Source organism: Mus caroli, chromosome 17 (genome assembly GCF_900094665.2).
Source record: "Mus caroli chromosome 17, CAROLI_EIJ_v1.1, whole genome shotgun sequence".
In the NCBI taxonomy this organism is placed as follows: domain Eukaryota; kingdom Metazoa; phylum Chordata; class Mammalia; order Rodentia; family Muridae; genus Mus; species Mus caroli.
Window position 1 is genome coordinate 43,085,368 of NC_034586.1, and position 27,343 is coordinate 43,112,710.

Consider the following 27,343-nt stretch of genomic DNA (forward strand, 5'->3'; position numbering starts at 1 on the left):
CCTGCCTCTGCCTCCCGAGTGCTGGGATTAAAGGCGTGCGCCACCACGCCCGGCTGCTACCACATTCTTGTCATGAAGAAGTTCAGATAGGTACCAATTCCACTGTAATACCTTCCTCCCCTTCCATTGGCTAAGCCTACAAAGGCCGATGCCTTTGAAGTGATCTAATGACCTCATAAAATATCCAGATTTGTTTCTCAGAAAGAGAATATTCTGAAAACATTTGCAATAGAGGCCAACAGGAAAATATTGGTGGACTCCTGTTTGCTTTATAAAGAGTCCCCATTTGCCAATTCACCAATAAATCTGATCTCTATAATTAGGATATCATCTGGTTCAATATTGGTCAAGGTTCCACGCATGGAGATGAGCTTACTGGCAGTCACAAAGCTGTTCTTTGTTCTATCGCCATTGGACATTAGCTATATCACAGGTATTCCTGAAGAGGATTTTATAATAATCTATAAATATGGTATGTGCTCTAGCGTGCAAACATACTAATTAGGAGCTGTATCTGAGTTTTGTCCCTGGGTCAGATGGGATTAAAGGCATGCTCTACCACTACCACCTTGTTCACTGTAACTCTAGAATCTAGAAAACAACTAACTTACAGAAACCCACCTGTCTCTGCTGGGATTAAAGGAATGGGCTACAGCAACTTGAATTCTTTCAAGCCTTATCATTATTATTGTAATTATTATTATTATTATTTGGTTTTTCGAGACAGGGTTTCTCTGTGTATCCCTGGCTGTCCTGGAACTCACTCTGATTGGCCTCCAACTCAGAAATCCACCTGCCTCTGCCTCTCAAGTGCTGGGATTAAAGGCATGTACCACCACTGCCTGGCCTCAAGCCTTGCTTTTAATGATGGTTCTTAAATGATTTAACCTCCCCTCTAGCCCACCACTCACCAGAGATAGTGAAAAAGAAAGGATATGGGGGAAGTAGACCTGTTTAAAAGGTTCTTCGGAGCAACTCTCATCTGTGCTGTCTGGAAATTGGCAGTGCTGTTTACAGGTCAGCAGCGGCAGCCCAATCCACTCACAAACACTTCATGGATACACCAGCAGTCCACTTCTGTAGAGTCTGGATAGCAAACAGGAATCAGCAGCAGTGGCTCTAACTAGCAGAGTCAGCTAAGCCTTAGCCTCAGCAAAGACATGAGACCCACCAGTGTTACACAGCTAGCTCTATAAGCAAGCCAAGTTCAGCCTCCGTCACTGTCCATTGAATTCTATTTATATCCTCCAAGCACCACGAGTCCTCCACAGGTTTTGCCTCAGCACATGCATCCGTCTCAGCTGACATCACTCCCAATCAGCCCGAGTCCCCAAAGGCAGTAAGAAACTGCTGCACCGCACTAGTTTTTTGGGGTGTTTCTCTCTATGAACTTCCAACAAATAGAGCTCAACTACTCAACACATGCATGCTGTTGGCAAAGAATCCGTCATGTAGCCTTTCACGTGCTTGCCTTGGCAGAACAGCCTTTCTCCTGTGTCTGCTTCAGCCAAACTTTCCTTCTTGAGTCTAGTCTGACTTAGCTTCTTACCTGTGTTCACTTCAGGAAAACATTCCTTCACGTGTTTGCCCCAGCAAAACACCCTCCAACACAACACAACTGACTTTCCAAAGAACCCTTAAGTTCCACTTCAGGCTACCATCACCTTGCTCAAATATTTTATCTTAGCGCCAACTCTTTTTTTTTTTTTTAAGATTTACTTATTTACATATATGAGTACACTGTCGCTGTCTTCAGACAAACCAGAAAGGGGCATCAGATCCCCTTACAGATGGTTGTGAGCCACCATGTGGTTGCTGGGAATTGAACTCGGGACCTCTATAAGAGCAGTTGGTGTTCTTAACTGCTGAGCCATCTCTCCAGCCCTTAGCTCCAACTCTTAGAGATTAAGAAAACAAGTTTGAACTGTAGTGACCTTTTGAATTAACTTAAAACATTTAAAATCTCTTGACTATGTTTTTAATACCAAACAAGAAGAGAACTCAGCTGAGCGTGGTGGCACATGCCTTTAATCCCAGCACTTGGGAGGCAGAGGCAGGAGGATTTCTGAGTTCGAGGCCAGCCTGGTCTACAGAGTGAGTTCCAGGACAGCCAGGGCTACACAGAGAAACCCTGTCTCGAAAAAAAAAAAAATGTCCAAGATGGTGTGGGTCATGTGGCAAATTTTCCTTTACTCTATCAAACATTTTTCTCTAAGGTAACTCCATCCAACTCAGCCAGTAATGTATCATCCATATAATGGAAATTTTTGATTGTTCAAAAATTATTTCTAACAGTTTTTGTGCGAAATATTAGCACAAAGTAGGGCTGTTTAACATTCCTGGTGGTAAGACTTTCCAATGATATTTCTTTATTGTACAACTATTATTATAAATAAGTACTGAAAAAGCAAACCTTTTCCTGTCATGTTCATGGTACGGGATTGTGAAAAAGCAATCTTTTAAATCATTACTATCCAAGGCCATGGCTTAGGTAATAAAGAAGGCAATGGGATTCCAGGCTGTAAAGAGCACATTGACTGATTCATCTATGGCTCTTAAATCTGTTAAATGCTGGGGTTCAGACTTAGTCACACAAACCACGCAGACACCAATCTCAGATTTGATGGTTTATTGAACACACATCCCAAGACTGATCAATCAGGGATGCAGCCAGTAGTTGGGAGCCAACCTGTTCCCAGGCAGCTCTCAGAGCCAGTTTTTAATCTGGGAAAAACCACAAACAGGTGCATTTGCACCTGTTAAGCTATCTAGACAAAGCCTGGCTCTCTGACCTTCAAATTGATTGGCTGGGTCTAGAGGTAGGGAGGGTAGGGTATTTCCAGAGTCCAGAGGATCTGTCAGGTCAGGTTACAGTCATGACCTATAAAATGGAGGTTGAGGCCACATGGCAGAACCATTGCCAAGTTTTAACATTAACATCCTTTATTTTCCTGATTTTTTTTTTTTTATTTATAACAAACAGAGGGGAGTATCTTCATTTGGCTGCTCCTCTACCAGCTGTTCTAATGCCTGTAAGTGTTCTTTTGTCACAGGCTACTGTTCCATTCACACGGGGTTTGTCAGTTTACCATTTAAAGATAGGGTGGTTGCTGATGGACAACCTGGACCAGTTTTTTCCTGTGTCCACTTCCTGTGAGCTGATGGCTTGCTCTGCCTCTTGACCTATGGTTGACTTTATTTAATCCTGTTTACAGTAAACAGAAAGCTCTCTCAGATTAAGGCTTGTGTGCTAGGTTTGAGCCACACCACACCTAGAAACAGGTTTTTCCAGTAAGGAACCCCCGATCTCGGGGTTCACAAAGTGATCAGATATCCTGCAATAGCCCTTGGCGTCACTGATTTTGGGTCAACAGTGAGGTGGAACATAATAGCTTCGGGAACACGAGGCTGAGGCTACTCACCTCACGGCAGACAAGAAGCAGAAAGAATTAGAGACACCTGAGGCCAGGGGTAACCTTCAGAGTCCAGCATTCAAGTTTATAAAATGGAAATTTCAAGGGGAAACTTCAAGGACGGGATCCTAGGAGCCTATATCCTCTTGACATTTCCGTCACTTCTCAGAATAGCATCATCACCTGGGACTAAGACTCCTATGGGGAGGCAGAACATACTGAAATCTAGCTTTCCATCCCTATTCCCCAAAGGCTCATGGATATTTCATAATACAAGCTGCATTTAGTTCTATCTCCTGAATCTCCCAAATCTTAACATTTCTAAAATTGTTCAAGGAGCTGGAGAGATTGCTTAGTTGTTAAAAACCACTGGCTGCTCTTTCAGAGGAGCCAAGTTTGATCCCAGCCCCCATGTGATTGGCTCGCAATCCTCTTTAACTCCAATTCCAAGGGATCGCATGCCCTCTTCTGGCTTCCATGGGCACCAGGCACACAGTTGGTGTACAGATATACACGCAGGAAAAACACCCAACATTGTTCAAAAGTCCATATCAAAAGTCAAGACTTAGCTGTGAGGCCCTGATAAAAACTGTGCTTCCATTATAAATGACAGAGAACCAACCTTCTCATTCAAAAAGGAGGGAAAGACTTGATTGAAAGCCAGCCAGCTACACACTAGGTCCTGTAGCTTTCTGTCCAGTAACGTGAGTAAGAGCTCCATAGGGCTTAGGCACCCCTGACCCTCTGGTCTTGCCTTTTGTAGCCACATGGCATCTTTATCAGGCTGGCTCCAGTTATTGTTGCCTACTGCTTTCCTTGGCAGAATCAACTATCTTCTAAGAATCTAATAGCATCTGATGTCCCTGGCATCTCAAACATCCTGGGGCCACAAGTGCAGCCTAGACATTCCCCTCACAGCTTAGAGCATTCCTTTCTCAGGGGCTACCTGTAAGGTCTTAGACCGCTCAGATACTGTTTGTTTTCTCAGATTTCCTCTAAAACTTGAGGGAAAACATCTACAATCATGCAAATCTTGAGTTCTTTGTGCCTGCAAAACCAGCAATGTGTGGGTGGTTTCACTCTCTGTGGTTGGTTCAGAGAGAAGGCAGGCCCTTCCAACCATGACCACATGAGCCTCTCTGAGCATGTGAGCATAGTGACATGTGTCCTAGAAAAGCAACTTCTTAGGTGTCCCTGTGTGAGCAAGGTGCCCTGGAGGTAACCTTTTTCCCCCAAGGAAAAGTCTTTCAATGACTTTCCTCTTTCTTACTCTTTAGTCAGTAATGGGTGAAGTCTAGAAGATTCTTGAGATTCCTTGGACCTGTTTCCTAAGTTCTGATGCAAAATATTGTGATTCTCTTTTTTAAAAAAAATATTTATTTTCATGTGCATGAGCATTTTGCCTCCATGTATGTATGTATGTGCACCAGGAGTGTAGCTGGTTCCCACGGAGCCAAGAAAGGGCATCGAACCCCTGGGACTGGACAGTTGTAGACAGTTGTGAGCCACTCTGTAGGAGCTGGGAATTGAATCTGGATCCTCTAGAAGAGCAGCCACTCTTAACCTCTGAACCACATCTTCACAACCCCACTTCTTTTTGACCTACGGTCTCCCTCCCTACATAGCTGTCCTTGAATTCACTCTGACGACCAGGCTGGCCTTGAAATCATAGCGATCCTCTTGCCTCTGCCTTGCAAGGGCTGGGATTGAAGGCCTGTACTGCCACGCCCAGTCCTCTTTGATGCTGTTGATCTTGTCTTGCTCTGGTTTTTCTTAAGCAAAGTACGAGTTTCTCAAGTCACCTTTATTTGCTGTTTGCTACAGAGTCTAATTATAAGTCTGACTAAAAGTAGACAGAAGCAACCATGTCACATTCTGCACACGTAGACTGCTTTGAAATGTCCTCCGTGAGATGAATTTGTCACATTTTAACTCAGCCTTCTACAAAGTCCAGGATGTGGACAAAATTTAGATGTTTCTTCCCAGGATGTAACATGAGTGGCTTCTAGTCTGGTCCACAACAAAGTCCTCAACCTGGAATCTCATGAATACAGCCTTTTCTGTCCACGGTCATGCTAGTATTCAGGTCTTCTGAGCTCACACAAAAACTACTCACTAAATGAAATAGTCTAGGGTTTTTCTAGTCTGAATTTCCAAGTTCCTCCAGAAAAATCAGTTCCCAAGGTTTAAGAACCACGTGCTCGAGGCAAACAACCCCATTACGGACTCCACTTCTCAGATGCCCATTGTCTGTGCTGGTTAGCCTCTCCTCGCTGTGAGAGACACCTGAGAGGAGATGATGTAGGTAGGACTTTTTCATTTTGGCTCAGTTTTAGACAATTTAGTCTATCGTGGCACGAAGAATGTGGCAGAACAAAGAGATCAGTACCACGGCGCTGGAGAACGGAATGCAGGAAGGGACGAGGGCAAGCTATAGTATTCAAGGCAATGCTGTGGGAGACAGTTTCATATTAAAACCATAACAGAATGCTATGACAATGTACCTAGTCCAAGAGGCTTGAATAATAGATATTTAACAAGAAATGGCAGCTTGCACCTGTAATCCCAGTATTTGGGAGGCTGAAGCAGGAAGGTGGCTGTGTCAGCTCGGGCTATATAGTAAGTTCTAGGTCTGCCCAGGCTACAGAATGACAGTCTCTCAAAACGAGAAACGGCCTTGTGTGCTTTACAGGCCTGTAACCAACCCCTAAGCCCTGGGGAGGCAGGGCGATCAGGCATCCAAGGGCATCTTCAGCTACAAGTCTGAAGCCAACCAGAACTAAGCAAGATCCTATCTCAAAATAATAGTAAAAGACAGTTACTTCTCATAGTTGTAGAGTCTGGGAGGGCCAACATCAGGGTGTCAGCAGCTCAGGCTTCTTCTCTCATTTGTGCATGGCTGTCTTTTCTGTGACCGCACACAGCAGAGCAACAGACTTCCATGTTTCTTTCTCTTCTGATGAGGCACAACCACACTGAGAGCACCTTGCCTTTCACACCTTCTCTAACCCTACTTAACTTCTCCAAATCATCACAATTAGGGATGGGAGATTCGTCAGGTGACCTGGGTCCCACGGGACAGCCCACAGTGTGTGAAGGCTCTTAGCCATGTTCATCAAAAGACAAGTAAGAATGCATCGGCTCAGTGACAGACAACAGTTGGAAGATGGTTTTAATTAGATTCTTCCTGTTGTCATTGACCTTTCAGCACAGGCCTCCAAGGCAGAAAGCCCCTTAGTAGATGTCGGGTTCTCCATCCCTTCATCCCAGAGGGACACGGTGAGAAATGGGGGACCGGCCTGCCTCTTGGCGTTCCTAATCTAGCCTGTAGAGGAGAGCTGAGGACCGTGTTGGAGAATTACCTTTGGACTCTGCATTCCCTTTCCCACCATTCCACTCAGGGAAGAAAGAGTTTCCACAGAAGTCTAACCCACTCCCTAATCTTACCAGGCGTCAAGTGTGGAGCTGTTATCTGAAAGGAAGTTTAAAGGTTTGTTTGGTTTTGAGCCTGGAACTTTGGAAGGCTGTGAGAATCACTTCATAAGCCTGGTCACCCAGGTGTGTGCCGAGGAGGCTTTGGGACCCTGGACTGCACATTTGTATGCTGCAATAATACTACTATTCTCGATACCAGAGAGTGTTGGAAAGTAAAGGGCTCTGCAAAGACTTCCATTCAGGCACAGGACCAATCTCCAGAGGGCAGGCATGGAGGGCAAGAAGGAGAGACTTACCCTTTGCTTAAAGTGTCTTAGTCAAGGTTTCTATCCCTGCACAAACATCATGACCAAGAAGCAAGTTGGGGAGGAAAGGGTTTATTCAGCTTCCACACTTCCACACTGCTGTTCATCACCAAAGGAAGTCAGGACTGGAACTCAAGCAGGGCAGGAAGCAGGAGCTGATGCAGAGGCCATGGAGGGATGTTCTTTACTGGCTTGCTTCTCCTGGCTTGTTCAGCTTGCTCTCTTATAGAACCAAGACTCCCAGCCCAGAGATGGCACCACCCACAAGGGGACCTCCCCCCTAAACACTTTATTATTGGAGAAAGACATAGGAGACAATGTTAATACTAGAACAGCAAATCCCAATTTAAAATGTATTGATTCTGGCCAGACAGTGGTGGCATAAACCCTTAATCCCAGCACTCGGGAGACAGAGGCAAATCTCTGAGTTTGGGGCCAGTCTGGTCTACAGAGCAAGTTCCAGGACAGCCAGGGCTACACAGAGAAACCATCTTGAAAAACCAAAAAAAAAAAAAGGAAAAAAAGTATTAATTTTGGTTCTAAATAATGGTACTCCATATCTATGTTCCCAGCATTTAGGAAGTAGAATCAGAGGATTAGGGGTTCAAAGACATCCTCTGATACATACTGAGTTTGAGACAAGCCTCAGGCAACTGAGACCCTAGTATGTACAATAAGCATTGACTTCAACTAAATATACATAGTGATTTATCTTTCCTCGTCTACTAAAGTAGATGGAGATAACTAAATACATAGGTAGTGTGATAAAGACAGGGCACATACCTCTGGTAGATTAACTTTTTCATCAAAATAACTTGTATATTTACAAATTATATCAGTAATATAGGATAAAACAAACAAGTGTAAGGGAATACAGCTGGTAACATTTTTATACTGGTGCCAGGTAGGAGGCTCCATGACTTCAAGGCTAGCCTGATCTACATAGGAAATTCCAGAGCAGCTAAGGCTGCATAGTGAAATCTGACTCTCAAAAAAAAAAAAAAAAAAGGGACAGAAGCAAGATTTTTATTCTGAAATAGGAAGCATATGATATTTATAAATAAGCAAATTGGCTTATATTTTAAACATAATTTAAAAACAAATCAACAAAGTAATATTTTTTTTCTTTTCAGAAATCTGATTCTTGTTTTTTGGTGTTTTTGTTTGTTTGTTTGTTTGTTTTTGTTTTTTGTCTTTCGAGACAGGGTTTCTCAGTATAGCCCTGGCTGCCCTGGAATTCTCTCTGTAGACCAGGTTGACCTTGAACTCAGAGATTTGCCTGATTCTACCTCTGAGTACTAGGATTAAAAAGTTTGTGCCACCAATGCCTGGCTCAGAAGTGTGATTTTTACACAAATTCAAGATTTATGTTTAGCTGGTGAAAAATATGAAGCTATTGTCTAGGGTCAACATATTTCCTCACTTTTGGTTTTTTCATGGTGTGAGATCCTCTGGAACTGGAGCCCCAAATGGTTGTGAACTACCACGAAGGTGCTAGAAAAAAGGACCTCCGGAGCCATCTCTATCCAGGCCCTATTTTCCTATGTTTTGACTGACCCTTGTCTTGTCGTCTTTTTCTTTTTAAACACTTATTTCTATTTTCTGTGTATGAGTTTTTGCCTCCATGTGTTTCTGCACCATTGATATCTCAAAACACTTGCCAGGCTTGTCACAACAGTATGGGTTGCTCCGACAGAGGCCTTCACCACTATTTTACTGTAATGCTTGGTGAAAACATCTGGAAATTTTTTACTGATGTCTGTTGTGTTTGACTTTCACCTTTCTGTACTTTCTCATTTCTCGATTTAAACCACTATAAGTTATTGGACTGGAAAGTCACCTGACCACATCAAGCTTCCTCTGGGGGAAAAGGGCTTCGATGGGCACTCGTTGAGGTTCGTAGCTTCTGACAGGGCTTAGGTGTGAGTGTAGAGGGTCGTTTGCATTCTCACTATATACAATCGTTTCTGTAAATCAGGTGGATTGCTATGGGCAGGAAAAGCACGCACGCTCCAGGAGCCTGGGAACCAAGCTACTGAGACCTCCGCTACACGCCTGGCCCCGCCCACTCATCCGGCTCTCCGGCCCCGCCCACCGCGCCTGGAGGAGGGGGATGGTCTCTCTGCATCACGTGGTCTCCGGGGGAGTGGGGGGTGGGCGGCTCGCTGGTCGCCATTTTGCGCGGGGCCGAAAGGCGGGGCCTGCGCACTTCAGGGCGCGCGCCCCTGGTGCTCGCGCAGGCTCGGCGCTCCGCCCCACGGCTCCCGGCTCCTGAGGCCGCTCTCCGCGTCCAGCCGCGGGAGAGCCTGGGAGGACGGGGGGGTGTGGCGTGTCGGCGCGTGCCCGCGCCCTCCAACCGCTGGCCGGCGGGGCGGGGCCGCGGGGAGGGGGCCGCTCCGTCCGCGAGGGCGGCGCGCTGCGGTCTCCGCGGCGGCGGTGCCTGCGGCTGTGGCGGCACGCTCCGGAGCCGCGTCCGCGGCGCTCCCGGTAGCCATGTACCGCAGTGGCTCCCGCTCCTCCGTCTCTTCGCACCGGTCGAAAGACGGCGGCGCGAGCGGCCCGCCGCCGGGCCGTCCCGTGGGCGCCTCCTCAGGCCCCGCACGCCGCCCGTCATCGCCGCCCTCTTGCTCCTCGCTGCGGCTCCCCGCCCGCCGCCACCGCTCGCCCTCAGGCCACCGCGGCCGCTGGGCCTCGCCGTCCCCGCCTCGGGGTCGTCGCGGCTCCCCGTCCCCGCCCCGCGGCCGCCGGGCCTCACCGTCTCCGCCCCGCGGCCGCCGGGCCTCGCCATCCCCTCCGCGGGGTCGTCGTGGCTCCCCGTCCCCGCCGCGCGCCCGTCGCGGCTCCCCGTCGCCACCGCGGAGCCGGCGACACTACCCACCTGGCCTGGGTGGCTTCCGAGGCAGCATTCGAGGCGAGTCCCGCGCCGACTTCGCCCGGGACGGCCGCGGAGACCATCCAGGCGACGGCGGCGGCAGTCGGGTAATCCCACCCTTCGCCCATGTTGCTCCCATGTCCCCAGCCCCGGGGCCCTCAGGCCAGAGTCCGAATGTCCGAGTCTACCCCGCTCCCTGACAGTCCTGGGCGCCTCCTTTACACAATAACGGACCCGGGACCCGTTCGGTCCCCCGGGTTGGAACAGAACAGAACGCCCGGTTTCTTGGGGAAGAGGCTTTCGCTCTTGCTATGTGGAAAAGTTCACCGAGGCGAGGGGCATTTCATCCATACTGACTGGCGCTTTGGCGTTTCCCTTTGGGTTTGATCAAATTCATTCCTTTAAGGCCCGAGTTTAGCAGAACATCTGAAATGCCTGGTGGCCAGTGAGGAAAGGTTGAACCAAAGCAGACTGGATGCATTAGCTGTCATGGAGTCTCAGTTATAGCTGTTATTCCGACGAGAGGTGTGATTGCTGCCACCAGCTAGAGACGCGAGAGCAGCTACCTGCAATCTTTTAGGGCTCACGGTCCCTTGAGGTCAAGCAATAGCAATAGGTGTTATCACCGCCAAGGAACCACCTCAGAGAGGTTTAAGTAGCTTGATCAAGGTGACACACAAGTGATGGAGCTGTGGTTCAGTTCACATGTTGGATTCTCACAGCCCGCGATTTTACATGTTAAAATGTGCTGCTGCTGGAGGGACAGAGTGTGGGATTCATTTATGGTTGTGGTGGGTGTAGCTGAGTAGTACTCAGTAGGGCTTACAAAACTGTAAAACCCGACTTGGATCCTTAGCATCCTAATTTTAAAAAAAGGTGCAGGTGCGATAGTGACCCCTCAGCTGGCACTACAGTGTCCTAGTGTTCTGGTCACATTGTGAAGACTTCTCAAAGCCCTCACTAGAGAGGAATCGAGTAGAATACTGCAACCTCCCCCTTCTGGGTGCTGTACTCGATCCAGCTCCAGTTCTCTGTCCCAAAGGAAAATGCTTTCTCTTACCACCTGAACATTTACCTCAGCTTCAAGGGAAGCCCCCAGGCTATCCTGTCATCTCTCACCACTCTGATGGCCCTGCTGCCTCTTCCTCAGATTGGTACAGTTGCCATCTTCGTAATTGAGCCTTGCTACTCACCATTTATCTTTTCTGTGTTCAGCCATCAAATTGATTTTTAAAAAATATTTTGAATAGTGTGTGTTCAGGTGTACCTGTGAATGAGGTATATATGTGGGAGTGCAGATGTTGTGGAGACTTTGGATTCCTTGGAGATAGTTGTCAGCAGCTGTTGAGTGCTGTGAACTAAAGCATGGTCCTTTGGAGGAACTCACTCTTAACTGGAGCCTCCACACTGATTTTCCGCTTTCATTTTATACATTTAATAAGCATCTATTGAGCATCTTCCATGAATTAGATACAGTTACGATAAATAGATGAAGTTAGAAATTCCGTGGTGTGTTCAATGTGATTAAGGGCTAAAAACAAAATCAAGTTATAATTTCAAGGAAAAGAGCCTCATGAGAAGCGAGTCTTTGATTAAGACCGTAAGAGATGAGAGATCAAGTAGTCCAAGCATCAGGAGGGAAATTGTAGTTGGCTCACATCACTTTAATGCTTGAAACCCTCCTGTGCCTCTTATCACATTATCAAATCCAAATTTCCTAATTTTGTCTCTCTTTTCTCTGTGACATTGCTGCAGCTGTCCTGGCCTCTTTTCTGTTACCCAAAGCATACTGATTCATTCCTGAGCTGTTTCCTTTGGCCTGAAACATGTGCTTTTCTTTGAAGGACCTATGTGCCTTCTATTTAGTAGCAGCATCCCAGAAATACTTTCTCTAATCATCTTCTCTTGAGTGATCCCTCCTTTTCCTTGTCTTTTAAAGTACTTAAAACATAATTGGTTTTGCCTCTTCTCATTCATATATATATATATATATATATATATATATATATATATATATATCCTGAGAGCCAGGATTTTTACTTGGCTATTCCCATGTTTCATACAAAAAGAGGTCCAGTTTTTACACCCTTTGGTTTTTTGAGAGAGATCCTGGTTTTTTGAGACAGAATCTTTCTGTGTAACCTACACAGTGGACAATTTTTAGGAACGAGTGGAGAATATAAATTCACCCTCTCATCTCTCAGGGTGGTGGTGGCATACTCCTTTAATCCCAACACTGGGGAAACAAGAGGCAGGTGGATCTGAGTTCAAGGCCAGCCTGGTCTACAGAGTGAATTCTAGGATAGCCAGGCTACAAAGAAACTGTCTCAAAAGATTTTTTTCCTCTTAAGGAAACTTCTAAATTCTTTTTTATTGTAGAATGGTTCCTTACCGTGATAGACAACAATTTTATAAGTAGGGAGAACATTTTGGGGCATAGAGATGCAGTCATGTTTTCACTTTTGTTTTAACTTTTTGTAGAGACGTTCTCCTGGTCTGTGTTCTGATTCTTCTTTGGAGGAGAGTTTAAGGATCACAGTTGGCAATGACCACTTCTGTGTTAGCACACCAGAGCGGCGGCGGCGGCTCAGTGACCGGCTGGGATCTCCAGTGGATGGTCTGCAGGACATGGACAGGTAGGCTTCAGCTATGGCAGGTGCACCATACTCACTCTGGAAGGCAAAATATTGTTGTTTTCTGAGTGATGTGTCTGAAAGTTGGTGCCAGCACTGAAGTCAAATGGTATCTGTGTCCAGTGGAAGATAGAACACTGGAAAAGGCTTTCTGAGTGGGAAGAGTATGTTGATATAGATTCTGTTTCTGAATATAATGTATGCCAGAAAAAGAACATCATGGTACAAGTAGAAAGAGAAGCTAAGGGAACATAATCAAATAGTGGATTAAAATCTAAAAAGATCCCCTTATACAATGAAGGTTTTGGACAAAATGGGAAGTCTTTTTTCCCCCTCCTCTTCCTCTTCTTCTTCCTCTTCTTCCTCCTCCTCCTTTTCTTTCTTTCTTTCTTTCTTTCTTTCTTTCTTTCTTTCTTTCTTTCTTTCTTTTTTAAAGAGAGGGTTTCTCTGCGTATCCTGTCTGTCTTGGAACTCAGTCTGTAGACCAGACTGGCCTCAGAGATCCTCTTGCTTCTGCTTCCCAAGTGCTGGGATTAAAGGCATAGGCCCCGCTGTATACAATGTTTGAAGTTTTCTTACTGATGGAGGATTTAATTTTACTATATAGCCCTGGATGAGTTTGAACTTACAGAGTTTTGCCTCTGCTTCCCAGTGCTGGGATTAAAGGCTTGTGGTAGTCCACTTGGCTTTTTTAAGGGCTTTGGGACAGCCCTGGCTGGCTGATCTGGAACTCAACAAAAATCTTCCTGCTCTGCTTCCTGAATGCTGAGATTATAAGCATGACCCCAACATTCAGCTACAGAATTAGCTTTGGTTTGGTTTTGTTTTCGTTTTTTAATTTTTTGAGACAGGGTTTCTCTGTATCCTGGCTGTCCTGGAACTCACTTTGTAGACCACGCTGGCCTCGAACTCAGAAATCCACCTGCCTCTGCCTCCCGAGTACTGGGATCAAAGGCATGCACCACCACCCCCGGCCAAAATTAGTTTTTAATGATTCTTTTTTTTTTAGCATATTCAGGCCAGAATATAGATCCTGAAAGCATTTAAGTAAATAATGCATATGTGTATATTAAATGTATGAAGCAGTAATAGAAAGCTAGAGATCTTTAAAGTTTTTGTGTGATTACTGCTTACAGTTCTTGAGTGCTAAGGAAAAGTAAATAAACCTTACACTGTTGAATGTAGACCTTAATTACTAAAAGTTATATATGAGGATTAAGTAACTTTATTACCTCACAAAAGGAAAAAGGTATGGATGGGAGTGCAGGACAGCCTGTTCTCCATCTTAGCATGTCTGCCATAGTCTCTGTCTAACACAGTGGGGTTTTCATAAATAACTCATAGTAATTAATCAAGGAAATAGTGTTTATTACAGGCACTGTTGAGTATTGTATAGTGTATAGTGTATAGGCAGGCAGATAGGCACAGCTGGGCTGGAAGTCTGAGGATAGTGGTATTTACTTTAAGCTCCACTGGCTATGGGTGCAGTGAAGCAAGGGAGGACAGTCTTATATAGCACAGACACTTCTGAAAGTTGAGCTTCGAGGTATCTGACTGGATCCTAATTGAGTCAATGGTTCTTGCCCTTCTGTCTGCTTCTATTTTGGGAGATGATTGAGTAGGTGGACTGTGGTGATGGTACAGGGTGTGAGTCTCTTCCTTCCTCCCTTGCTGGTTTTTGCGGTACTTAGACTGAATTTCCTCTTTGTTATGGGTATATGCTTCTGATAATCTCTCTCTCTCTCTCTCTCTCTCTGTTTTTGAGACAGGGTTTCTCTGTATAGCCCTGGCTATCCTAGAACTCAGAAATCCGCCTGCCTCTGCCTCCCAAGCACTGGGATTAAAGGCGTGTGCCACCACTGCCTGGCAACAACTCTCTTTTTAAGTAATAAAAAGTTAATTTTCCTCATAAAATGTTTAGAACTATAATGCTTCCAGAATCATGTGTTTTAGATAAGGGTCTACAAGGGAACTGTTGGGCTGTTTTTTTATATTTTTATCACCTGCATATTTATGGTTACTTTTTTGTTGTTGTTTTTTCAGGACAGGGTTTTTCTGTGTAGCCTTAGGTATCCTGGAACTTTGTAGACCAGGCTGACCTCAAACTCAGTGTTTGGAGTGCACCACACTGCCAGGTGTGAGAGCTCGGAGTGCACCGCACTGCCAGGTGTGATTACTTTTTGTATGGATTACTGTCCAGTAAAATCAGGTTGTAGCGCCATTAGCATATTCGTTATGTTTCCTGATGGTGGGTCTAGTCTTCGGGTAATTGAACAGACCATTTTCAGGGCTAGAGAAATGACTGGGTGGTTAAAACCACTTGGCTGCTCTTGCAGAGGACAAGAGTTCAGTTTCTAGAACCCATTTCCAGCAACTCACAACCAACTACAGACCTGTAAGTCCAGTTCCAAGGAATCCAGTGCCTACATCTGGCCTTCAACGCCACCTGTACTCAGGTGCACATAGCTATGCACAGACACAGAAACACACACTTTTAAAAGTTAAGTCTTTATTTCTAATAGACCATGTTAATTTTTTTTCTCTTTTATTGAATCTGTCAAGTCTTGTTAATTAGGTTTTTAGGTAACAGCCAAGTGACTTAGGATTTCTATTATGATGAAACATCATGACCAAAAGCAAAATTGAAAAGGAAAGGACTTGGCTTACCTTTTCAAATTGTAGTCCATCACTGAAGGAAGTTAGGACAGGAACTCAAACAGAGTAGGAAACTGTAGGCAGGACCTGATGTAGAGACCATGGAAGGGCATTACTTACTGACTTGCTCCTAATGTCTTGATTTTAGTCTGCTTAGCCAGGACTTTGTTTCTCTGTGTAGTCCTGGCTGTCCTGGAACTCTATAGACCAGGCTGGCCTTAAACTCAGAAATCCTCCTGCCTCTGCCTCCCAAGTGCTGGGATTAAAGGCGTGTGCCACCACTGCCGATATTTTCTTAATTGAAGTTCCCTCATCTCATGACTCTAGTTTGTGTCAAGTTAACATAAGAGTAGCCAGCACACCAGGTTATCAAGATTGTGGTCTTACCTTACCGACCTTCTAGAGGACTGTAACTTATTCAAAAAAGGGAGGAAGAACAAGTTGAATGAAAATTCTAAGACACTTGGACACTAAGACACATATTCACAGAGCTGTATATCTATCACTACAGTAGTACACTGTAGAACACTTTTGTTATGTCTGGAGGGATCCTTAAGACACTTAACCTTGCTCTCTTTACCCTATGTCAGTTCTAGGCAATCTTTAAGTTACTCTCTACTTTATGAATTTAGCTGTTCATATGATGCATACATCTTTGGGACTTGCTTTCACATATTTTAAGGCTCATCATGTTTATGGTGTTTCTTTTTATTGCCATTAATATTTCATTGTACACATATACCAAGTTCTGTTTATTTATTATTAGTAAATGGGTGACTATCATTGGGTTGTTTTTCATTTGTTATATATAATTCTACTATGAATGTTGTTGTACAAGCTTCTTTGTAGTTCCCACCCTTCCTAATGTTGCGATCCTTTAATACAGTTCCTCATGTGGTAACCCCCAACCATAGAATTATTTTTGTTGCTACTTCATAACTGTAATTTTGCTAGTTATAAATTGTAATGTAAATATCTGATATGCAGGATACTGATTTTCAACCCTTGTGAAAGGGTCATTCAACCCCAGAGGGATTGCAACTATAGGTTGAGAGTCACTGCTATGGACAGATAGTTTATTTTATTTTTACTTTTGTGGTATCTCCTGATACTACATAACTAATCTCAGTGTCTGTGTTTGTTAGGCAAACGCTCTGGCATTGAGCTATAACTCTAGCCTTACATTTTAAATTTTCTTAATGAAAATTTGTAAACAGACACAAAAATTAGAAGAGTATTTGGTATTAGGAAAGGATCAGTAGGAGAGATGAAAAGGGATAAAACGGGGCAATGGGGAAATACAATCTAACTATATTATGCGTATAGGAAATGTCATAATGTGTTACTTTATACAACTAATATATGTCATTAAAAATAATTTTTAAAAATAGAGAATAAAGCACATATTCCTATTACCCACATCTATTTTTTTTTTTAAATAGCCCTGGCTATCTTGGAACTTGATGTGTAGACCAGGCTGGCCTCAACTTACAGCTACCTGCCAACCTTTGCCTTCCAAGTGCTCCTGAGTAGAATAAGGTGTGTGCCACCACTGACCAGCAAAACCTCTTACGTAAACTTCTATTAGCTTGCACATAAGAGTCAGCTGGGTGGTTGTGACTCACACTTCAATCATAGCACTTGGGAGGCAGAGGTAGGAGACTTCTGAGTTCAAGGTGAGCCTGATCTACAGAGTGAGTTCCAGGACAGCCGGAGCTACACAGGGAAACCCTGTCTCGAAAACCTAAAACCAACATAAAACAGAATCAATTGGTCTTAACCAAGGCTGCTGCTCCTGCTGCTGTCGTTTGGAGACAGTCTCACTGTCTTGGAACTCACTATGTAGTCTAGGCTGGCCTAGAACTCACTTAGATCCTCCTCCTATTCTGCCTCCCAATTGTTGGGATTAAAGTTGTGTGCCACCATACTCAGCTTAGCCAAAGCTTTTAGAGTGTCTGTCACTGAACTGTTCTAGGCTAAAGGCAATTGTGATTTTTTTGTTTGTTTGTTTGCCTGTTTGTTTTTGTTTTTTCATGACAGGGTTTCTCTGTGTAATCCTGACTCTCTTGGAACTACCTCTGTAGACCAGGCTGGCCTCAGATGTACAGATCTGCCTGCTTCTGCCTCCTTAGTGCTAGAATTAAAACTGTGTACCACAAGTGACTGGTAATTGTGATTCTTTTTAGTACTTACTTTTTTTTTTTTAAGTTTAAAATTCTGTGTGTCTTGAATGTCTACCTGCCTCTGTGTCTGTATACATATGTACCACTTGCAAGTCCAGAGTCTATTTTGGGTGCCCTAGAACCGGAGATTCAGATGGTTGTGAGCTTCTATATAGGTGCTGGAGACTAAATCCAAATCCTCTGGAAAAATAGCAGGTGTTCATTGAGCCATCTCATTAGCTCCAGAGCTGTCTCTCAGGACAGCCAGTTCTCTTTAACCCTGGGAGTCCTTAAGAAAAACGATTGAATTTCCAGAAAGCAGTCTGACTCTGGACTAAATTTACATGATAACTTGTGGGTTTGTTTTTTTGTCCTAACTTTTCTTGTGTCTTCTTCTATTATATCCCTGTTTGCTGGACTTTCTGGGTCTGCACCGAGGCTTTTATGAGGGCTTAGTGTCGCATTAGATCTTGGGTTAATGTTTCCTTATGTGGTGATATGTATGTCCTAGTTACAGTGACCTTGCTACTGTACATAGAGTTTATGGGGTCTTCCTCCTGAACCAATATGAGACTTGTTGGTTGATGGTTTGGTGATAGTCAACTCATAAATATATCTCCCTGGAAATAGCTGTCTTTATACTTGATAGAGTAAAATTTTTATTTCAGTGGTGTTTGATTTCAGAGGTCATTCTTAGTTTATTTTGTTTCATAATACATTAAATCCTCAAAATTATCCATATTTCTTTTTCTTTAAAGATTTATTTATTTTATGTATGTGAGTACACTGTAGCTGTACAGATGGTTGTGAGCCTTCATGTGGTTGTTGGGAACTGCATTTAGGATCTCTGCTCACTCCAGTCAACCCCACTCTCTCCCGTCTGCCCCCGCTCGCTCAGTCCCTGCTCGCTCTGGCCCAAAGATTTATTTATTATTATACATAAGTACACTGTAGCTGTCTTCAGGCACTCCAGAAGATGGAGTCAGATCTCATTACGGGTGGTTGTGAGCCACCATGTGTTTGCTGGGATTTGAATTCAGGACCTTTGGAAGAGCAATCAGTGCTCTTCCCCAAGCCATCTTGCCAGCCTCATATTTCTTTTCTTTTCTTTTCTTTTCTTTTTTTTTTTTTTTGGTTTTTTGGTTTTTTGGGACAGGGTTTCTCTGTATAGCCCTGGCCACCCTAGCCAGGCTGGCCTCGAACTCGGAAATCTGCCTGCCTCTGCCTCCCGAGTGCTGGGATTAAAGGCGTGTGCCACCACGCCCAGCTCCCATATTTCTTTTTAAAAGTAATTTCTGTGGGGCTAAAGAGATGGATCACTGGTTAAGAGCACTGGCTTGGGGGCTGGAGAGATGGCTCAGTGGTTAAGAACACTGATTGCTCTCCCAGAGGTTCTGAGTTCAATTCCCAGCAACTACATGGTGGCTCACAACCATCTGTAATGGGATCCAATGCCCTTTTCTGGTGTCTCTGAAGACAGCAGCAGTGTACTCATATACATAAAATAAATAAATAAATCTTTAAAAGAGAGAGAGAGAGAGAGAGTGAGTGAGTGTGTGCACTGGCTTTTCTTCTAAATAACCCAGGTTTGATTCCTAACCACCTCCATGGCAGCTCACGAGCATGTATAACTCTAGTTCCAGGGTATCCGATGCCCTCTTCTGGCCTCCAGTGACACCATGCTTGGATTTGGTGCACAGACAGACTTGAAGGCAAAACACCTGTGCACATAAAAATATCTAATATTTTTAAAAGGTCATTTGTAGAAACACAAAAGTTATTAGAAACAATAACCTAGGCAGCTGGAGAGCGAGCATTGTGGTTGAGCACCTTCACTGATCCTTTAGAGGACCTAAGTTACATTTCTAGCTCTCTACGCCTATAACTCCAGATGCAGATGACCCCAAATTCTGCCTTCCTGGGCATAATAGAACACATGAACCCACATAAATAAACAAACTAAAATAAATCTGTTTAAAATTAGAAAAGAAACAGTTATTAATAATTTTTCATTAATAATAATGAATGGTAATTCTGGATTTTTTATAAAGCTTTTTATGATTATTTTTATGTGCATTGATGTTTTTCCTTCATCTATGTCTGTCAGATCCCCTGAAATTGGTGTTATAGGTAGTTGTAAGCTGCTACGTGGTTGCTGGGAATTGAATCCATGTCCTGTAGAAAAGCAGTCAGTGCTCTTAACCACTGAGCCATCTCTACAGTCTCAGATTTTATTTTATTTTATTGAGACTGAGTTCCACCTTAAAACCCAGCCTGGCCTGGAACTCATTCTATCCAATCTGGTCTCAAACTTATGGAGATAATCTTGCTTCAGCTTCCTAACTTCTAAGATGACCTGGTTTCTTTTTCTCTCCCTCCCTGTCTATCTGCCTGCCTGTCTGCCTTCCTTCTTTCCTTTCTTCCTTTTTTTCCTAGATGAAAATAGATTTCTAAAATTCTAGAAGATCCCTGGCCAGCAAGACAGCTGAGCAGGTAAAAGTACTTGCCAGTCAGTAAGCCTGAGGACCTGAGCTACTTAGAACACATATAATAGAAGGAGAGAACCAACGTCCACAGATTGTCCTCTGACCTCCACACATGTGCCACAGGACACATGTGCCCAAATACATGCAGACATGTATACATACAAAAAAATTTTAATGCAATTTCAAAAACTCCTAGAGGAGCTGGGCAGTGGTAGCACACATATTTAATCCTAGCATGTGGGAGGCAGAGCCAGGTGGATCTCTTAGGAGTCTACAAAGCTTATCCAAAGTGGATCTCTGGTCTACAAGCTTGTTCTTTGACAGCAGGAGCTACACAGGGAAACCCTGTCCTGGAAAACAAAACAAAAAATCCTAGAGGACCTTTATTTCTATCTACAATTTATATCAGAATCCTTGTGGTTTGGGTCTTAGAAGTTCTGTGGCCATAGTGCTGCCAAATGGCTTAATTTTTTTTTTATCTGCCTCTGGGCTAGAAAGGAAACTATCTCATCCTGAATTTTGATTTTTATGCTGCAAAGGTCTGAGACCTTTGTATTTGTGAACAATAAAAATCCACAGTGAGCCAGAGCATCACTTACTTCTGAAGTCCTTTAGTTACCCAGGCAAGGCAGGAAGGAACAGGGCCAAACAGTTCTTAGTTATTCTTATAATGAAACTTTCCCCCAGGAGAACTAGGTCAGGCTTCAGTATGTAGACATGAAGCTGGGACTGGTCCAGCTTAGATGAGTGGGGAGCCTGGGACCTCTGCTTTCCTAGCATCTTCCTTTAGGAAGCTCCTAGTGCTTTGTAGAACATCTGTGGGTGGAAATGCACATGCTCAGTGATAGGCACTCACCTGTAGATGGGGAGGCTCAGGTTCTATCCCCTGCACAGCTAAGGAAAGCAGAACGGGTTAAGAAACAACCCTAGGGCTGGAGAGATGGCTCAGAGGTGAGGAGCACTGGCTGCTGCTCTTCCAGAGGTCTTCCCAGCACCCACATGGCGGCTCACAGCCATCTGTAATGGGATCTGATGCCCTCTTCTGCTGTGTCTGAAGACAGTGACAGTGTACTCACATACATCAAATAAATATTTATTATTAAAAAAAGAAAAAGAATTAATTTAAACTATGGAACAAAGCTTGAAAGCCATTGTTCTTTTTTTTTTTTTTTTTTTTTTTTTTTTTTTTTTTTTTCGAGACAGGGTTTCTCTGTATAGTCCTGGCTGTCCTGGAACTCACTCTGTAGACCAGGCTGGCCTTGAACTCAGAAATCCACCTGTCTCTGCCTCCCGAGTGCTGGGATTAAAGGCGTGCACCACCACTGCCCGGCTGAAAGCCATTGTTCTTGAATGTTGTTTCTCAAACTTTACAGAACATTACAAATCACTTAGAAATCGCATTAAAATTCAAGCTCTAGTCCAATAGACCTGGGATAGAGCCTAAGAATCTGTATTTCTTGTTTTGTTTTTGAGCCGGTATCCTCTAGCCAATCTGTCCTCAAAAGTTGCTAGAACCCAGGTTGGCTCTGAACTCAGTACACTTACTAGTATTACAGATGCCCACCATCATGTCTGCTTAAAATTATTGGTGTTTAATAAATTCCCAGTTAATGCCAGGGCTGCTAGTCCTGACAAAGAGCTTGAATTTAGCTAGTCAGGTATTTTTGTTATTGTTTCATTTAAAAAAACTATATACATATACACATACACATATATATGTACATATACATATATATATGTGTATGTGTATATGTGTACTGTGGGCATGCATGGTGTCTGAGGAGGAAGCCTGAAGAAGGCATTGGATCCCCTGAAGTTGAAGTTATAGATGATTGTGAACCACCATATGGGTGCTGTGAATCAAACCCATGTGTCCCCATCTCCTCTAGAAGAACATACAGTGCTTCTTTAACCAATGAGCCATCTTTCCAGTCCTTTTGGGGTTTTTGTTGTTGTTGTTGTTGTTGCTTTACCAAGACAAGTGTTTCAGTTTGTAGCCATGGAACTCAGAACGATCCACCTGCCTCCCTGGTGTTGGGATTAAAGGTGTAGGCTCCTATACCTGGTCTAGCTAGTCAAGTATCAATTAGGATTCTTTGCGGGTTTTTTAAGGTTTATTTTTATTTTTCACTTGTTTGTGTATGTGTTTCTGTGTGAGTGTGTTCATATGAATGCAGGCATCCTCATAATCTGAAGAGGCTGTCCAATCTCCTAAAATTGGAGTAAGCCATTGAACATAGGTACTGGAACTAAACTTGGGTCTTGTAGAAGATATTATGCACTCTTAACTGCTAAAGCTTTTTTCTAGCCTCTTTGTGATGGTTTTGTATCTCCTGAGCTCTAGTGTGTGTGGTACACTGGTCCTCAGACTAATTTAAAAGTAATTAGCCTAAGAATTCTGTTAGATGTATTAGTAGTAACACCTCTTGATTAGAGTCTAAAGCTGCTTGTGACATTTCCTGACCCTGAGAAAGGAGAGGAGGTGTTCCATGTGTAATCTGTCTTTGGATTTCATAATTATTTACTTTTGCTTTAAGAATTCTATGGTCCACTTCTAAATTACATTATCTTATCATTGGCCTTCCTCTCTCTAAGTCCAGTATATTTACTGATGCTTGTTTCTTTCCTCAGGGATGACCTGACTGATGATTCTGTCTTCACTCGAAGCTCCCAGTGTTCTCGGGGTCTTGAACGATACATTTCTCGGGAGGAGGGACCACTTAGCCCCTTCTTGGGACAACTTGATGAGGACTACCGAACAAGAGAAACTTTTCTGCATCGATCTGAGTTTAGTCCCCAGAGCAGTTGTCATGATGAATTGTTGAGGGGAACAGAACGGAATAGAGACAAACTTAAAAGCTCCTCCTTTTCCATACGATCTGAGGAAAGAAGCCGGGAGGCCAAAAGGCCCCGTTACGATGACACAGGGAAGGTACACAGCACAGGAGGGGATCACTCAAGTTTTACATCTGGGACTCGAAACTATCGGCAGCGAAGAAGCAGCCCAAGCCCTAGGTTTCTAGATCCCGAGTTTCGAGAACTGGACCTTGCCAGGCGAAAGCGAGAAGAAGAAGAGAAACAAAGTAGGAGCTTGAGTCAAGAGCTGGTGGGTGTTGGTGATGATCAGATTGGCTGTTCCATCCCTGGCTTGGCAGGAGTCCTAACCACATCAGAGCCTGGATATTTGCAGCGGCCTGAGGAAGTACCTATGGTGCCCAAGAAGTCCATTCTGAAGAAACGAATTGAAGCGGACATGAAGCCTTCCTTGCAGGTCTCTCTGGAATTTCTGTTGGCTGTCTGTGTAACATTGCTGTATAATACTGTTAGGCTTAACAGTCAGCAACTCCTTTTAGGATTCTCAAATTAAACTGTAGGCTCATAGCGCAACAACAAGGGCTTCTGTTGCCAGATTACTTTCTAAATACGTTTTGGAGAGTATCTGCCTTGATTTTTTTCCCCCTCTTTAAATTGAATAGCCCTATAGGAATCTTGGAATGTGAGTTTCTTGGAAATGAAGCTTGAGAGCAAAAGAAAATAATCCTGATTTTTTTTTAAATCCCTTTAGAAGACAACTTATGAGTTGTAGGACATTAGACTAGAAATGAAATGATTCTGTTTTGGAGCCATCCACTTCCTGTGTGCTTTTTAGAGACCATTCCTGACCTTGACATGAAAAGATGAAAAGATGGTCAGGCGAGAGTTCTAGTTTGACTAACGGTTTCTGAGCCAGTACTGAAGCACTTAGACAAACAAAAGGAGGCCGATTAGTTAGCGTTCTAGAGTTTCCTGTCTCCACAGTCGTCTGACTTGTTCGTTTTTTTCTTTTGGTCATCAATAGATAGGAAAACAGGTTGCATAGGATGGGACCCACCTATAATCCCAGCAGCCGAGAGACTAGTGTATGAGGGAGGATTCAAGGCCTGTTAGAGCACATTGAGAGTTAAGGCCAGCCTGAGCTACATAATTAGACCCCTAGCCACAGGGCTGGGGGCAAACCTGATGACCTGAATTTGATTCCCAGAACCTAACTCATGAAAATTCACACATAGATTGTGCTCATGTGTGCCTGTATAGTCACCCACCTCTCCCCTGCCCTGCCCTGCCCTCCCTTCCCCTCCTCTCCCCTCATACATACATTGGCCATATGTATCCATATATTTACACACACCTCCCCTCTCCCCCCGACACCATGCTCCTGTGTGCCCCCCTTATGTTCACATTCCTCCCCAGCACACACTGTGCTTATGTGTGCCCATATAGTCAGACACCTCTCACTCCCACAGTCACCACAACAACGATAATAAATACAGTTCTTAAAACAAAAACTAAAAGGAAAACAAGCTAGGGAAAATGTCTAAAATCCTTTTGAATTCCGATTCCTTGATAAGGAAAAAAGCATGTGGGTGACAAGTCCAGACCACTCAGTCCCTGTTCCTCTTTCCTCTGACAGACCATTGGAGAGAGGACTTGTTTCTTGAACTTAGCTAATATCACTTTTCTTTTTGTTTATACATATCTCCCCTATTCAAGAAATGTTTATCTCAGTTGCTAGTGCTCTGTGATTTCTCATAGATGCTAAGTCAGCGTGTTTGTGTTTGCAGCTTGAGAGCTTTTCTAGCGGTGCCAGCTCTGGTGAAGATCACCCTCTTTATTCTGAACATTCACCTCTTCCTCTAAGTGGTGCTATTGCTGCTTTTACTTCAGAGATTGAAAACAAGGGGACTACAGTGGAGGCTGCCCTGAAAGAGCCTCAGAGTAACCTATACCAGTGGGGCCCCCTCCGTGAGATACCTAAAGACAACAGTGAAAAATTTGATAGTTTTCTAGGCTTTAAGGAAAAATTGGATTTGAAGGCTGAGGGACTTGAGCAACCGACAGATTTCTTACTGCCCCATGAGAGAGCTAGCCAGGATGGCAGTGGCTTTTCTCGAATTCTGAGCATGTTGGCTGATCCTACCATTACACAGGAAAAAAGAAGACGTAGCTTCCCTGATATTGAGGATGAGGAGAAATTTCTCTATGGGGATGAAGAGGAGGATATAAAATCAGAATCTCCACCTAAGTCCCTGGAGGACCCCGAGAGTACAGGTACGAGACAAAAGGCAAACTCTCTGCCCTCAACTCCAGCTGTAAAGCTAGAATCACTGGAAGAAAGCAATCCAGAATATGCCAAGATTCACGACTTGCTTAAGACCATAGGGCTGGATATTGGAGTAGCAGAAATTGGTAAATTGGCTGCACGAACCCAGGAGAGACTTCATGGCAAGAAGCCATCATCACGCCCCTCAGCTGACCGACGTTTGTCAGCTGACCGACACTTGTCTGGTGACCGACACTTTTCAGCTGACCGCTGTTCCTCAGTTGACCACAGTTTCACAGCTGACTGGCACTCATCAGACCCTCACAGACCGGAGAGTAGGGAGGCACATCATAGCAATACTCAGTCCCCAGAAGTATCTCATCCACACCCAGCTTCCCCTGTGGATCCTTACTTGCGCACCAAAAATAGCCCTCCATTCCTAAAGTCAGACCATCCAGTGTGCCATGTTTCAGGACCAGAGGTAGTTGGCAGTGGGTTTCAATCATCTGTTGCTGTTCGGTGCGTGTTGCCATCAGCCCCATCTACCCCAATTAGAATTCCTCACTCCGCTGCGTTGTCTCAGTTTCACATACCAGGGGCCTCTCAGTTTGCTGCAGCTCGGATATCTCCAAATTACCAGGGATCTGTCATTCCCTCTGCCTCCTTTGATGCGTATAGGCACTACATGGCATATGCAGCTTCAAGGTGGCCTATGTATCCTGCCTCTCAAGCACCAAGCCACCCTTTATCTGACCCTCACAGGCTATTACCAGTAACCAGACAAGCTGCTCGTAGTCGTCCCAATCTCCGGGTGATCCCTACTGTGACTCCTGCAAAGCCCAAACAAGAGACACCAGTACTAGGCTCCATTTCTGTGAAGCGAATTCCTGTTCGGGTGTCCATTCCATCACTCATAAAATATAATCCAAAGAAGATCTCTGATGAGAAGAACCGTGCCTCCCAGAAGCAGAAGGTGAATATCAGCTCTGGGCATCTTATGCCCTAGTTTGCTATTTTAGCATGGTAATTTGTACCTGTTTATTTTTGGGGGGTGGAGGTGAAGATTTTTAAGGTATTTGTTTTTTGGAGGCTTACATCGTTATCCAAGTAATGTATGTAATAGCCCTCGGAGCACCTCATGGTTTGTCATAGCCAAATAAAAAGTCTGACTGTTAGGTTTGTTTATTTCTCTGTCATGAATGATCTGAAGATACTACTGGAAGAAGCTTCGAACCTTAAAGTATCTTACAGTCTCTTTTATCCATTTTAAAGAAATTTAGTTCTTAGAAGACAAAAACATTTTAGTTTTCAATGGTATTCAAATACTTTTAACTCCAGCCTTAAGTTTCATTGACAGTCTTAAATTTTCAATGAAAACAAAACTTAAACTTTAAGGAAAAAAATCTTTAGAGACTGAGTGCTTCCTCCCCTCCCCCAACATACACACATAGGGTTTCTCTGTGTAGTCCTAGTCCTGGAACTTACTCTGTAGACCAGGCTGTCCTTGAACTCACAGAGATCTGCCTGCCTCTGCTTCCCAAGTGCTGGGATTAAAGGTGGGCTTGAAAAATCAGTGTGAGGGTAACACTCTAAATTCTTTTTCTTTGGATTTATTTACGTATGCATAGATGCATATTTCTGTCCGAATGGATGCTTATGTCCCAGAAGAGGGCAACAGATCCCATTGTAGATGCTTATGAACCACCATGTGGTTGCTAGGAATTGAACTCAGGACCTCTGGAAAAGCAGCCAGTGCATTTAAATACTGAGCTCCAACAGCAAGCACTTTCTCTTTAAGAGCCTTACACTAAATCAGGGCTGATAATACATGGCTTTTCTCATTTGCTTATTAAAGACGAGCCATATTTGCCTTTTTTTTTCTAACATGGTTAAAAGATCATAAAATTTAGGATAGCTATATCTGTGTTTTGTTTGTTTATTTTGAGACTAGGGTCTTGCTATATATTCCTGGCTGGCCTAGAACCCTCTATATAGAGTAGACTAGCGTCTAACTCAAAGGATCTTCCTGGCTCTGTCTCCTGAGTTCTGGGAAATGCATATACCACCATATACAATCTGTATCTGTATTTTAAATTTACTCTTACTTGTATGACCTTGGGTAAGGTCTTTTTTTAAAGATTTTTTTTTTTTTTTTTTTTTTTTTTTTTTAGTTTTTTTTTTTTGTGTTTTTTTTTTTTGTTTTTTTTTCTGTGCACTATATTTGTGCCTGGTATTCTAGAGACCAGAAGAGGGCTTCAGATCATCTGGACTGTAGAGTTATAAGCAGTTGTGACCCACTATG

General features: G+C 43.8%; 1 protein-coding gene across 3 annotated transcripts in view; it reads left to right on the forward strand.

Moving 5' to 3' along the window:
* Nucleotides 1-9,579: 9,579 nt before the first annotated feature.
* Znf318 (zinc finger protein 318) overlaps nucleotides 9,580-27,343 on the forward strand; it is a 38,321-nt gene continuing 20,557 nt past the window's right edge. For 2 of the 3 annotated variants that reach the window (XR_002380063.2, XM_021186324.2), the window contains exons 1-4: nucleotides 9,603-10,132; nucleotides 12,507-12,661; nucleotides 22,593-23,232; nucleotides 24,563-26,014. Coding sequence is in view for 2 of the 3 variants with exons in the window: in XM_021186324.2 (XP_021041983.1) it covers nucleotides 9,647-10,132; nucleotides 12,507-12,661; nucleotides 22,593-23,232; nucleotides 24,563-26,014 (2,733 nt within the window). In the remaining variant the exon portion in view is untranslated. Of the gene's footprint in view, nucleotides 10,133-12,506; nucleotides 12,662-22,592; nucleotides 23,233-24,562; nucleotides 26,015-27,343 lie in introns of all 3 variants that reach the window. The other variant, XM_021186325.1, reaches the window with a different exon arrangement.